Source organism: Coffea arabica, chromosome 5c (genome assembly GCF_036785885.1).
Source record: "Coffea arabica cultivar ET-39 chromosome 5c, Coffea Arabica ET-39 HiFi, whole genome shotgun sequence".
Classification (NCBI taxonomy): Eukaryota; Viridiplantae; Streptophyta; class Magnoliopsida; order Gentianales; family Rubiaceae; genus Coffea; species Coffea arabica.
The window spans coordinates 44,132,278-44,145,109 of NC_092319.1; the positions used below are offsets into that span (position 1 = coordinate 44,132,278).

The 12,832-nt window shown below is 37.4% G+C and overlaps 2 protein-coding genes and 2 pseudogenes across 4 annotated transcripts; all 4 read right to left on the reverse strand.

Annotated features, from left to right (window-relative positions):
* Window positions 1-685: 685 nt before the first annotated feature.
* On the reverse strand, window positions 686-2,503 carry LOC113689542 (G-type lectin S-receptor-like serine/threonine-protein kinase SD2-5; annotated as a pseudogene).
* Window positions 2,504-2,675: 172 nt separating this feature from the next.
* LOC113690665 (probable receptor-like protein kinase At5g20050) lies at window positions 2,676-6,011 on the reverse strand. 3 transcript variants are annotated; one of them, XM_072051085.1, is made up of 2 exons: window positions 5,526-6,008; window positions 2,676-5,255 (listed from the first exon to the last, which is right to left on the reverse strand). In XM_072051085.1, exon 2 carries the CDS (start codon window positions 5,194-5,196, stop codon window positions 2,887-2,889), a length of 2,310 nt encoding a protein of 769 aa, XP_071907186.1. In that variant the 5' UTR covers window positions 5,197-5,255; window positions 5,526-6,008; the 3' UTR covers window positions 2,676-2,886. The 3 variants fall into 3 exon arrangements, with proteins under 3 accessions (XP_071907186.1, XP_071907187.1, XP_027064461.1); XM_072051086.1 differs by lacking the exon at window positions 5,526-6,008 and having other exon boundaries at window positions 2,676-4,972; window positions 5,100-5,238; XM_027208660.2 differs by having other exon boundaries at window positions 2,676-6,011.
* Window positions 6,012-6,948: 937 nt separating this feature from the next.
* On the reverse strand, window positions 6,949-8,740 carry LOC113690667 (G-type lectin S-receptor-like serine/threonine-protein kinase SD2-5; annotated as a pseudogene).
* A 135-nt stretch (window positions 8,741-8,875) lies between these two features.
* Window positions 8,876-11,667, reverse strand: LOC113690663 (G-type lectin S-receptor-like serine/threonine-protein kinase SD2-5). Its single transcript, XM_027208659.2, has one exon. The coding sequence runs from the start codon at window positions 11,506-11,508 to the stop codon at window positions 8,998-9,000; it is 2,511 nt and encodes an 836-aa protein (XP_027064460.1). The 5' UTR covers window positions 11,509-11,667; the 3' UTR covers window positions 8,876-8,997.
* Between the last annotated feature and the right edge of the window lie 1,165 nt (window positions 11,668-12,832).

Sequence of the window (12,832 nt, forward strand, 5' to 3'; positions counted from 1 at the left end):
AGAGACTAACACTTAATCTTCTCCACTCCAATTCATAGTACAATGCATCATAATTAGGGGTGCAAACGAATCGAGTCGCTCGCGAGCAGCTCGATTCAAGCTCGACTCGAGCTGGTCGAACCAGAGTCGAGCTCGAGCTCGAGCTCAAAACATTAAGCTCATTAGCTCACGAGTCGGCTCGCGAGATCGAGTATATATATATTTATTTTTTATTTTTATTTTTAATAGTAAAATTACATAAATATCCTTAATATTTTATTATTTATTAAGAAAAAATATTATTTTATTTAATTTTTTAAAAATAAAATAATTATTTTTTATTTTTTTGGAGCTCGAGTTGCTCGGCTCGAATCGAGTCGAGCTCGAGCTTGAAAATTACTAGCTCATCGAGCTCGAGCTTGAGTTCGAATTCGATGAAATTAAGTCAAGACTCGACTCGATAAGATCAAAGCTCGACTCGGCTCGGCTCGTTTGCAACCCTAATTTCATAATAGAAGAATGTCTAAGCAAGTACTACTGGCTTCCACTGTTAGATCAATTGCGGCATGAATGAATTTAACTCGTACAAGAAAACACTGAATATGAAAGCTGGATCATTGTTCTCGTATCCCAGTTTCCTACCTTGGTCCTGACAAAACTGATGGCAGCACAGTAGTAGCAACACCATTACCTGCAATAATTCCTGTTAGTGCAATGGAGGAGTCTTAGAATCATACGCTAAGTTGCTTTCAACTTCCATTGTTCCCTCCAAGACCTTAACCACATCTGACATTGAAGGCCTCATCCTGTAATCACCTTGCAGGCACCATGCAGCAGCCTTATCATAATTTCTACTACTAGGGATCCATGCAACTGCATATCTTTGTTGTCTTTATCGACCAGATCAAGAAGCTCACCGTTTTCTGCTTTTCTCTTGAAAAGACCAAGCAAATGCGCATCATCTTCAGACTGACACCTATCCAAATTCTTCCTACTGCACAAGATTTCCAGGACCATGACACCAAAACTGTAGACATCTACTTTCTTTGTAATCATGGAGCTTAACCATTCTGGAGCCATAGTGTTCCTCTCAATGTTGTTATTACTTGGCTCTGGTCTTTGTCAATCAATTTTGACAATCCAAAATCAGATATCTTTACACTAAAGTTCTCATCCAAAAGAGTGTTCTGCTTGCATTCTTCATGAAGATACGCCAGTCCTTTTGCATCATCTAAGATGATGTCCTTTCTCAAAAGCAATCCAAGTGTGTCCTCTTTGTTTGTACAAAAACTCCATTTATCCAAGGATCCATTGTGCATATAGTCATAGACTAGAAATCTGTGTGACTTTTCTGCACTGAAACCAATCAGTCTTACCAAATTGACATGGTGAATTCTCCCAGTGGTCTCAACTTCTGCTAAGAATGACTTCTTTGCAAGGCCTAATCCACCCAAGAACTTCACCGCTATTTTCTCTCCCTTTTTTAGAGTTCCTTTGTAGACGGATCCGAAGCCTCTGGCTCCAAGTTCATCACTGAAGTTATTTGTCATGGCTTTCAAATCTACATATGAGAATCTTAAGAGCATCCCTGGCACTTGATTCAAATGAACTTCATCATATTCCTGAATTTTCATGAGCTTTACTAAAAGCATGAAGCAAGCCAATTTTCATGAACATGAGTAGGGTCACCAGTCAAACTTGGGCGCCAATAATGAAAATTTATCTATTCGAGCTGATTTTAGTTCTCAACTATACATATTTCTTTCCAAGTCAATTCTTTGATAAGAATCGCTACTGGTGAGTACTATAATCCTCTCTTGGCCAACTTCGCAAAACTGCACGAAGAACGAACTTTTTATAATCCAAGTATTTCTCGGAAAACTATCAAGAAACTTAATTTTGTTGCAACTTCCAAGTTGTCTCTGAGTAGCAGTAATCTACTGCCTCAACACCTAGAATGGATCAAATCTCATTTTGAGATCCCATTAAACCCTTATGTCAAGAATTTATTTCTGTTACTACTAAGCCACTTATACCATCAAGAATTGAAGGTAGATGTTCCCTTAAGCCAAAAAATGCAGCCAGCTGAACAGATATGATTGCACTCAAGGTAGATGTTCCCAGAATTCAAGCCTGCATCTCTCTCGCTTCAGAAAATAATTGAATTTTATCTGCCAAAAAAAAAAACTAATAGAGGCATTGCCCTCATTACATAACAAGTGGCACCTGGAAAAAAAAAGGAATTTGATCCAAACAGTTAATAAATATCATCAAGAAGAGAAGACTATGGTACATTTTCTTCCTAAAAGAAATAGTCATACAAATATGGAACCTAAGAGAAGGGCCTAATCTAAGAGCATTAGGATCATCTTGGTCCAGAGAGAACAGATGGAATTAAAGCAGTGACTTCTTCTGAGCCAACTTGTGATATGCTCGTGGAGGAGATGCTTGGTCTTTCAAAGCCATAATCCAGATTTGTTTCAGTATCCATAACACCCTCCAAGACCTTAACCACCACTGACATTGAAGGTCTACTAGCATGGTCACTCTGCAGCAAGCATCGTTTAGTTTGCTCTTACATGTCCTCAAAAGAGAATACATTATAATTTAGCTATTTATGTGACCATTTTAGAACCAAAATCATATCTCATTTTGGATGATAGCCTGAGTTCTTGGTAAAGAAAAAAAAAAGAAAAGGAAAAAGTGAATTATACTTGCTTTTTGTATCATCAAATGTCAATACATACAGTATAAGCTGAATTACATTTGCCTCCCCATGCTGTTCAGATGGTAGCAATTGGCAAACTGCAGTTTTGTCATTTCATTGAAGCCAAATTCTGTACAAGTACATTACACTACAAACTGCAGGGTTTTTAGACTAAAGATCACAGCTGCTTGAGTTCTCGCCTACCTCGGTCCAGATAAAACTGAAGGCAACAATGGACTAGCATCATCAACAGCTTCCTGTTCTTGATCAGCAGTTGCCACCATATTAACTACCGATGAATTTGTGAAGTCGAAGTTTAATTTGGTTTCAGCTGCTACTACACCCTCCAATGCTTTAACTACTAATGACATTGAAGGCCTCTTGGTGAAATCACTCTGCAGACACCATGCACCAATCTTCATCACATCAATAGCTTCCTCCATGTGGATCAGCATATCCTCACTTTTCTTGTCAACAATGTCCTGAAGCCTCTCTTCTAGTGCTTTTCTCTTGAAAAGACTGAGCAGATGGCTATTCTCTCCAGTCATGGACCAATCCACATTCTTCCTCCCACAGATGATCTCCATGATGACAACGCCAAAGCTGTAAACATCAACTTTTTCTGTTATACCTGAGTGCAGCCATTCGGGAGCCAAGTAACCCGGCGTTCCTCTCATCCTTGTAACAACTCTACTTTGATCCTTTTCAAGAAGCTTTGACAATCCAAAATCAGAAACTTTTGCATTAAAATTTTGATCTAAGAGAACGTTTTGGGGTTTTACATCAAAGTGGATTATTTTCTGACAGCATTCTTCATGGAGATAAGCTAATCCCTTAGCAATGTCCAAGATGATTTTTCTTCTTGTATGCCATGGAAGAGGAGATTTTTCTGTTCCACCAAATATCCAGGTATCAAGAGATCCATTAGCCATGTATTCATAAACCAGAAGCCTATGTGACTTTTCAGAGCAATATCCAACAAGTTTCACCAAATTAATATGGTGGATGCTACCTATTGTGTTTGCTTCCACTAAAAATGAATCCTTCACCTGGCCAAAACCATCAAGGTATTTAACCGCTATTTTGGTGCCATTGTCAAGTATTCCTTCGTAGACAGAACCAAATCCTCCTTGCCCAAGTTTCCTGCTGAAATTTTCTGTCATTTTTTTCAACATCTCATACGAGTATCTTGTAGGCATACCTGGTAAGTGGTCAAGCAAATCCATTTCGATTTCCTTCAGTTCTTTTAATCTTTTCCTGAAAAGAAAGAGGCAACACCCAACAACGCAAAGCGAAGCAGAAAAAGCTCCTAGAGTCAATAGCAACGTAGCCTTGCTCTGCCTTGAATTCTTGACGTTAGAAACCTTAACAAACAGGGTTGTGTTGTGAACTGATACTGCGTGATTCTCGTTATTGATGATAGAGAATACTTCATTCAGTAATAAACAACCTCCTTCTGAAGTACCATTGCCATCGTATGCAAATAGAGCTGCTTTGCATGAACAGTTGTTCAGGCAGCTATTTTTGCATTCATCTAACCCTGTTCCATGACCGTACAAACTTGATTCAAACGCAAAGTAATATGCATTCTTAAGCTCTAGAAAACTCTGATCTTTGGCGTAGTCACAAGAAATTGGAGTAAGTGCTGAACATCCAAGATTTGGATGCCTAGAATCGATTTGCCTAAAAAAGTTTGACTGATAGTTGGCTGCATCAGGACAACCACATTGCCCATGTTTGCAGACTCCATACTTTCCACATACCATTGGATATCCACAATCACCAGCTTCTGGACTCAAAAGATCAGCAACCTCTTTCCAATGCATTCCATCCGAATCCAACTGATGTACCTTTAGATGCCCTTCGGGAGCAAACTTCAGGATTTGAGCAGACGAATTATAAGGAATATCCCATCTATAGAAGCGTCCTTTGTTGAATGCAAAAGAACGACCCTCGTGAAATCTAGACGTATAGTATCTTTGAGGTGGATTGGACTCCATATAAGCCAACAAGCCATCGGGGGTAACAGAAAGAGAGAACAAACCTTCACTCATGTTTGATTCTGAAACACTAGCTCTTAATTTCTGCCCTGGAACTAATTTCTGTCCCCACAGCAACGAGTCGGTAGGATGATCAAAAGATTGCCAAATGGTCTCGTTATTTTTTCCAAAGAGCACAAGGTTTCCTGTTTCAGTCAAGTTTAATCCTGAAACAGGCTTTCCTCCCGTGTTGCTGGACCAGACTACAGTGTGATCAAAATTTTTCAAAACCAATTCTCCATCTTGCCTGAGGTGCAAAGCAGCATGAGTTTGTACAGGAGTGTTTCTATTAGCAGACCAGACTAGTTGTGGGAATTGCAGATAAGTTGTATTCAAATTTTGGAAAATGAGGACTCCAAAGAGGCATGACCTACCATCCATTTTACAGTAGAAGCCGCACATGAACCACGGTCCATTTGTTTTTCTCAAAAGGATTGGTGTCACAAAAGCCAATTCTGTACTATTGACCATCTGACTGGGGTGATTAAGCCAGGAAGTGGAAAGAGAGGCAGCTGAATTATAGCTGAGAGCTTTGACACATAAAAATTGTGAAGAAGAAATTATCAGAAGGCTAGACAGGAGCATAGCTGCATGATATGGGGTGTGCTTTAAGGCCATTGCTTGCTATGTATTATGCAGATTATAGAGTAGCTTCTTAGCTAGAAAAAAGATAAAGAGTGGGACGAAATGAATGAATAAGCCCCTACAAATATTGGTGTTGAGTGGGAAGAAATGAAATAATGAATGAATAAGCCCCTCAAAATTTTTGTGTTGAGTGGGAAGAAATGAATGAATATTACCTCAAATCATTACTTTACATTAGGAGCACATCGCTGCTAGTTAGCCTATCTCAATCTGGACAGGAAGATAATAATAATCAACAGAGCCATTCATCTTTCACCCCACCAAAAAGAGAGCAACTTGGGCTGGCTGTCCATCTGTTCTAAGATCCAAGTCTTCCAGAGTCTTAAAACATAGGAACCATCATTAAGGTTTTAAGTACCACTACAGTTCAATCATAGACTTTCAGAAACTCAAATTTTTGACAACATGAATGCCCGAATTTAGCCAACTTAAATCATGGGTACTTTGAACTTTCAAGTAATGGGAGAAAAAGGAGTGGAAACCCTGGAGAATTTCACTACCATAACATGAGCAACAAATATGTGAAAGATTGCTGCAACAAAGTTTGATTAGTCTTGTATGTACTGCTAGTTAACTTTCTTGAAGACCATGAAGCAAAGACTTTTCCATTTTATAGTGAACAAATTTTTTGGAGCACACGTTACAAGTACCTAACGTATGGCATATGTTCTTTCCACAAGCTGGTCTACGTGAGATTTTTCCAGTAAAGAAAAGAAGTTGAATTGAAGATAACCAATTCGAAAGCGATGTAGTTCTCACTGTCATCCGGGAAAGTCATAAGAAGTTTCTTGAAAATATTATCTGGAAAATAAAATAAATGAACAGGTCCTAAAGCAGCCACCTCACTTTACTTGTTAGCACCAATTAGACAACATTTTTGTTGACATTTTTTCTATATTCTAATTAGCGTCGCTAAGTGATTAGCTTTTGTTTGATTGGCCTCATAGTTCTTGGCAGCTCATTGACTGCTGGATCTGATGATCACTAGCCTTGTTTAGTAGTTGGATTCCGCATGAAAAGAAGTTGTCAGGTGTATCTACTATTGCTATTGAAATTATTTGTGTTTACCTTTCAAAAGAGAGTAAATATGCATTTATACTTACTAAGAAAGCAAAGAGTTTGGAGCAGTGGCCGGCAGAGAAATAATTGTGAGTAGGGCAAAAATAAGTATCAAAATGTCTTCATTGTCTTTCCTAAAAGTAGTTCATAACAACAATTTTCATATAAAAATGTATTGCATCTATTTAATGATTAATACCACATAAAATCACATAATAATAATAATAGAACAGTGATTTTTTTTCTTTTGGAAAAAAAAAAATACAAGAAACCTCTTATATAAAGCAGCTCACAGACCTATAATTTTATAACTTATAAAATTTGTTGTTTTATTAAAAAACAAAATCAACTCCACTTTATTGAAAAAAGTTACGCCTGTTTTAATTTATGTTAATTCAGCAACGCAATTACTCTGTATTTTCACTTTTGTTGAAAAAAAAAATCACAAAATTCATTTTTACAAAACTAATTGTATTTACATTTATTTCTAGGCAACGTATAATTGAAAATTTCTCAAAATTGCACGGGTCATAAAGAGGAGCACAACTAAAAATTTCTCAAAATTACTTGGGTAATAGAAGAATTATTTGGGGGCAGTGCTTTGTTTTAGCCCCTTTCCCTTCATAAGAGGAGAAACAAAAGAGACTACTACTATTTAGAAGGAGAAAGAATAACACTTAATACTCTCCGCTCCAATTCTTGGTACAATGCTTCATAATTTTCCACCGTTAGATCAATTTCGGCATGAATGAATTTAACTCGTATAAGAAAACACTGAATATGAAAGCTGGATCATTGTTCTCGGATCCCAGTTTCCTACCTTGGTCCTGACAAAACTGATGGCAGCACAGTGGTAGCAACACCATTACCTGCAGTAACTCCTGTTAATGCAATGGAGGAGTGTTAGAACCATACGCTAAGTTGCTTTCAACTTCCATTGTTCCCTCCAAGACCTTAACCACATCTGACATTGAAGGCCTCATCCTGTAATCACCTTGCAGGCACCATGCAGCAGCCTTATCATAATTTCTACTACTAGGGATCCATGCAACTGCATATCTTTGTTGTCTTTATCGACCAAATCAAGAAGCTCACCGTTTTCTGCTTTTCTCTTGAAAAGACCAAGCAAATGCGCATCATCTTCAGACTGACACCTATCCAAATTCTTCCTGCCGCACAAGATTTCAGGACCATGACACCAAAACTGTAGACATCTACTTTCTCTGTAATCACGGAGTTCAGCCATTCTGGAGCCATAGTGTTCCTCTCAATGTTGTTGCTACTTGGCTCTGGTCTTTGTCAATCAATTTTGACAATCCAAAATCAGATATCTTTGCACTAAAGTTCTCATCCAAAAGAGTGTTCTGGGGCTTGATGTCCAAGTGGACTATTTTCTGCTTGCATTCTTCATGAAGATACGCCAGTCCTTTTGCATCATCTAAGATGATTTCCTTTCTCAAAAGCAATCCAAGTGTGTCCTCTTTGTTTGTACAAAAAATCCATTTATCCAAGGATCCATTTTGCATATAGTCATAGACTAGAAATCGGTATGACGTTTCTGCACTGAAACCAATCAGTCTCACCAAATTGACACGGTGAATTTTCCCAGTGGTCTCAACTTCTGCTAAGAATGACTTCTTTGCAAGGCCTAATCCACCCAAGAACTTCACCGCTATTTTCTCTCCGTTTTTTAGAGTTCCTTTGTAGATGGATCCGAAGCCTCTGGCTCCAAGTTCATCACTGAAGTTATTTGTCATGGCTTTCAAATCTACATATGAGAATCTTAAGAGCATCCCTGGCACTTGATTCAAATGAACTTCATCATATTCCTGAATTTTCATGAACTTTACTAAAAGCATGAAGCAAGCCAATTTTCATGAACATGAGTAGGGTCACCAGTCAAACTTGGGCGCCAATAATGAAAGTTTATCTATTCGAGCTGATTTTAGTTCTCAACTATACATATTTCTTTCCAAGTCAACTCTTTGATAAGAATTGCTACCGGTGAGTACTATAATCCTCTATTGGCCAACTTCGCAAAACTGCACGAAGAACGAACTTTTCATAATCTAAGTCTCGAAAAACTGTCAAGAAACGTAATTTTGTTGCGACTTCCAAGTTGTCTCCGAGTAGCAGTAATCTACTGCCTCAACACCTAGAATGGATCAACTCTCATTTTGAGATCCCATTAAACCCTTATGTCAAGAATTTATTTCTGTTACTACTAAGCCACTTATACCATCAAGAATTGAAGGTAGATGTTCCCTTAAGCCAAAAAATGCAGCCAGCTGAACAGATATGATTGTACTCAAGGTAGATGTTCCCAGAATTCAAGCCTGCATCTCTCTCGCTACAGAAAATAATTGAATTTTATCTGCCAAAAAAAAAACCTAATAGAGGCATTGCCCTCATTACATAATAAGTCGCACCTGGAAAAAAAAAGGAATTTGATCCAAACAGTTAATAAATATCATCAAGAAAAGAAGACTATGGTACATTTTCTTCCTAAAAGAAATAGTCATACAAATATGGAACCTAAGAGAAGGGCCTAATCTAAGAGCATTAGGATCATCTTGGTCCAGAGAGAACAGATGGAATTAAAGCAGTGACTTCTTCTGAGCCAACTTGTGATATGCTCGTGGAGGAGATGCTTGGTCTTTCGAAGCCATAATCCAGATTTGTTTCAGTATCCATAACACCCTCCAAGACCTTAACCACCACTGACATTGAAGGTCTACTAGCATGGTCACTCTGCAGACACCAAGCTGCAACTTGCATCATCTTCACAACATCTTCTCTATTAGACTGCATATCTTCACTATATTGATCAATCATATCCATCAACTTTCCTTCTTCTGCTTTCTGCTTGAAAAGACTAAGCAAATGCATTCGTTCCTCTGGCTCAGATCTATCGACAATTTTCCTTCCACACAGGATTTCCAGTACCACAACTCCAAAGCTATAGACATCTACTTTCTCTGTAATAACTGCAGAGAGCCACTCTGGAGCCAGATAGCCAGGAGTACCTCTCATAGTGGTAACAACTTGGCTTTGGTCTCTATCAATTAGCTTGGAAAGCCCAAAGTCAGATAGCTTAGCATTGAACTTATCATCCAAAAGAATGTTTTGGGGCTTTATATCCAAATGAATAATTTTCTGTCTACAATCTTCATGGAGATAAGTTAACCCCTTGGCTATATCAAGTACTATTTTCCTCCTGCATTTCCAGTCAAGGACAATTTCTTGGCCTTGTCTATAGATCCACTTCTCTAGAGATCCATTACTCATGAGTTCATAAACTAAAAGTCGGTGAGATTTTTCTGCACAAAAACCTACCAATCTTACCAAGTTAACATGATGAATGCTACCAATACTTTCCACCTCAGCCAAAAATGATTTCTTCACTTGACCAATTCCATCAAGACATTTTACTGCAACCTTAGTGCCATCTCCAAGCGAACCTTCAAAAACTGAACCAAATCCTCCCTCCCCAAGTTTCTTACTAAAATTTGCTGTTGCAATTTTTAAATCTTCAAATGGAAATCTAGTTGGCATTCCTGGTACATTGTCTAAGTCGCCCTCCTCAACCTCCCTGGCTAATCTTTTCTTTCGGATTATACAGATTGTCAAACCAATGAGGACGGCCAATAAAATGAAAGCTGCAATAGCATATCCCAATATGACAAGAGTTGGAGTACCTTTAGGAGAAGTTTTTTCAGGAGCTGATGCATTTGGTGTGATCTGCACCTTCATGAACACAGATGAATTATAATGAGTCTTGTCCTGCTCATTGTTCATCAATGAAAAGATCTGGGCAGGTAAATAGCAATCTCCATTAGAAGAATTTGAACCATAACGAAATATAGCTGCTTTGCACGAACAGTTACCCAGACATGCTTGCTTACAGCTATCCATATTGGTACTAGTAATATCTACATTAAATGTGAAGTAAGCCATATCTTTTAGCTCAAGAAAATTATGATATCGTGAAGCATTGCAATTCAAAGGAGTGATCTCAGAACAGCCAAGATTTGGCTGCCTTCCATTTATTTGTGTAAAATAGTTCATTGAAGCATTGACTGATCTAGGACAACTGCACTGCCCATTCGAGCAGATGCCATTTTCTCCACAAACCGTGGGGTAATTGCAATCACCAAGATAACCAGCAAGAATATCAAACACCTCTTTCCACCCGTCTGCCCACTCATATAGTCTCAAATGCCCATCGGACCCCAATTTCATGTACTGAGCTGAGGAAATCTGAGGCAGGGTAATCACTGAATCCGGATCCCTTGGTTCAGAAGAATGTATATACAAGGCTAAGCTTCCGTTTTGGAACTTGGCATAGCTTGATTCTTTATTTGCCTTTGTATTATCAACTAACTGTTGATAATAAATTTGTGGAGGATTTGCTTTTACAGCAGCAAACAAACCTTCGTTGTTAACAAACATAGAGAACAAACCTCCTTCAGTTGAGTTGGTAATTGAAGCACTAGCCGTCAACTTCTGCCCAGATACCAATTTTTGCCCTGGAACCAAAGCATCAGTAGGATGATCAAAAGATTGCCAGACCACCAAGTTATTCATATCAAAGAGAACCAGGTTTCCTTCCTCGGTCAAGTTTAAACCTGCGACAGATCTTCCTCTCGTGTTTGTAGACCAAACTGAAGTCCCATCAGCATCCCGTAAAACCAAATCTCCTCCTGATGTAAGTTGCAGGGTTGCATTGATTTTGACAGGATTATTTCGGTTAGCCGACCAGACAACTTGTGGAAATCCTGAGCTTGGCATGACAATGTATGAAACACTGTTAGTCTGAACAATAAAGATTGCAAACATATAGCTATCACATGTGCCGTTGCAAAAGAACCCACAAGCATATCTAGGCCCAAATGTTCCTCTGAGCAGAATGGCTCTCACCTTTGAGCCATCTGTAAAATCAACAGAATGGTTAGCTGAGACACTATTGATCCACGTAGTAGACAAATTTGCAGTAGGATAATCAAAAGGCTGTCCATCTACTAACTGAAGAGAAAGAAGAACGGAGATAATTATAAAATTCCAACATTTTGGAAACATTTTCAGCAGTTCTTAGATAGCTGGAGGAGAGGGATTAAGGTCCTAGGAATAAGAGAGCCCCTCTTTGGAAATATAGCCGTCGGTGCAGAGACCGACGAAAGGAAAATATTTTATAATCGGAGTTATATTTTTGTTCCCTTCAAGCTTTCATTATAAAAAGTAGTATTCTATAATAATCTAACTTTTAATTAAACTCAAGTTATTTTTATTCCCTTCAAGTTAAGTATTATATGACAATCTAACTTTTAATTACATTTACTTAGGATTATTATAACATTGATAAGAGCAAACAATCATTGGTAGCTAGCTAGTATAGCTTTTAAATAGCAACTAATTTGTCTTTATGTAAATTTATGATAAACCAACCCCTAATGTAAGATTGATTTGAATTTAAAAAAAAAAAGTTAGAAAACTAACCCCAAAATGTAAGATCAAGAGTATTAGTTAAAAACAAACACAAAATGTAACAATTTTTAATGTACTTGCTTATAATTGATCATATGATATTGAGAAAGGAATAATTCAAACAAATGATGTTAATTCAATAATTGATGTATTGCTCGTATCCCTTGCGTTGCTAGGAAATAAAATGATTGGAGAGTCCAAATTTGATATCTTGTCTTTTACAACTAAAAACATCTTATTGTTAGTTATCGTACAACTTTCGTTTTAAATTTATTACACTTTATTTGCTATAATATTGTTTTACTAGTAATAGATAATGTGCTATGCACGTGATTATAATATCATAAAATATAATATTCTCATACATTAATATTGGCACTAGCTTTGCACTTGCCTTGATGATGATGAAAATAATGGAACATTATTTTTTTTCTAAATCAATAAATATGATATAATAAATTTTAAACATGATAATAAATTAAAAAGAACATAATATGAAACTTCAATAATCAATTAATAAAGGTGTAATTGAAATAACAAAAACTAAAATTATAACAATGCTTACACTTACATTTTAAATGAAAATATCAAAATTCACCGTACTTTTTATATAATAATGATATTAATAATTATTATATGTGTGACAACAACAACAATCCCCCACCAACCACAAACACAGAAAAAGACTTAAAATCTTGACCCGTCATTGGTTGGATGTGAACAAGGGATTAGACCACAACTGTTCAGAAGTTTCCTGCAGGCAGATCTAGCAAGTTTACTTTTTGATTTGTTGGGCAAATCTTTTCTGCAGACATGATACTCAACTCGTGTAGGACCATCTGAAGCTTCTTGTTTTCTTCTAAACTAGGAGGGGTCACCGCGCAAGTGCGCGGTGTGAAATTTTAATTTTGCCCAGTTA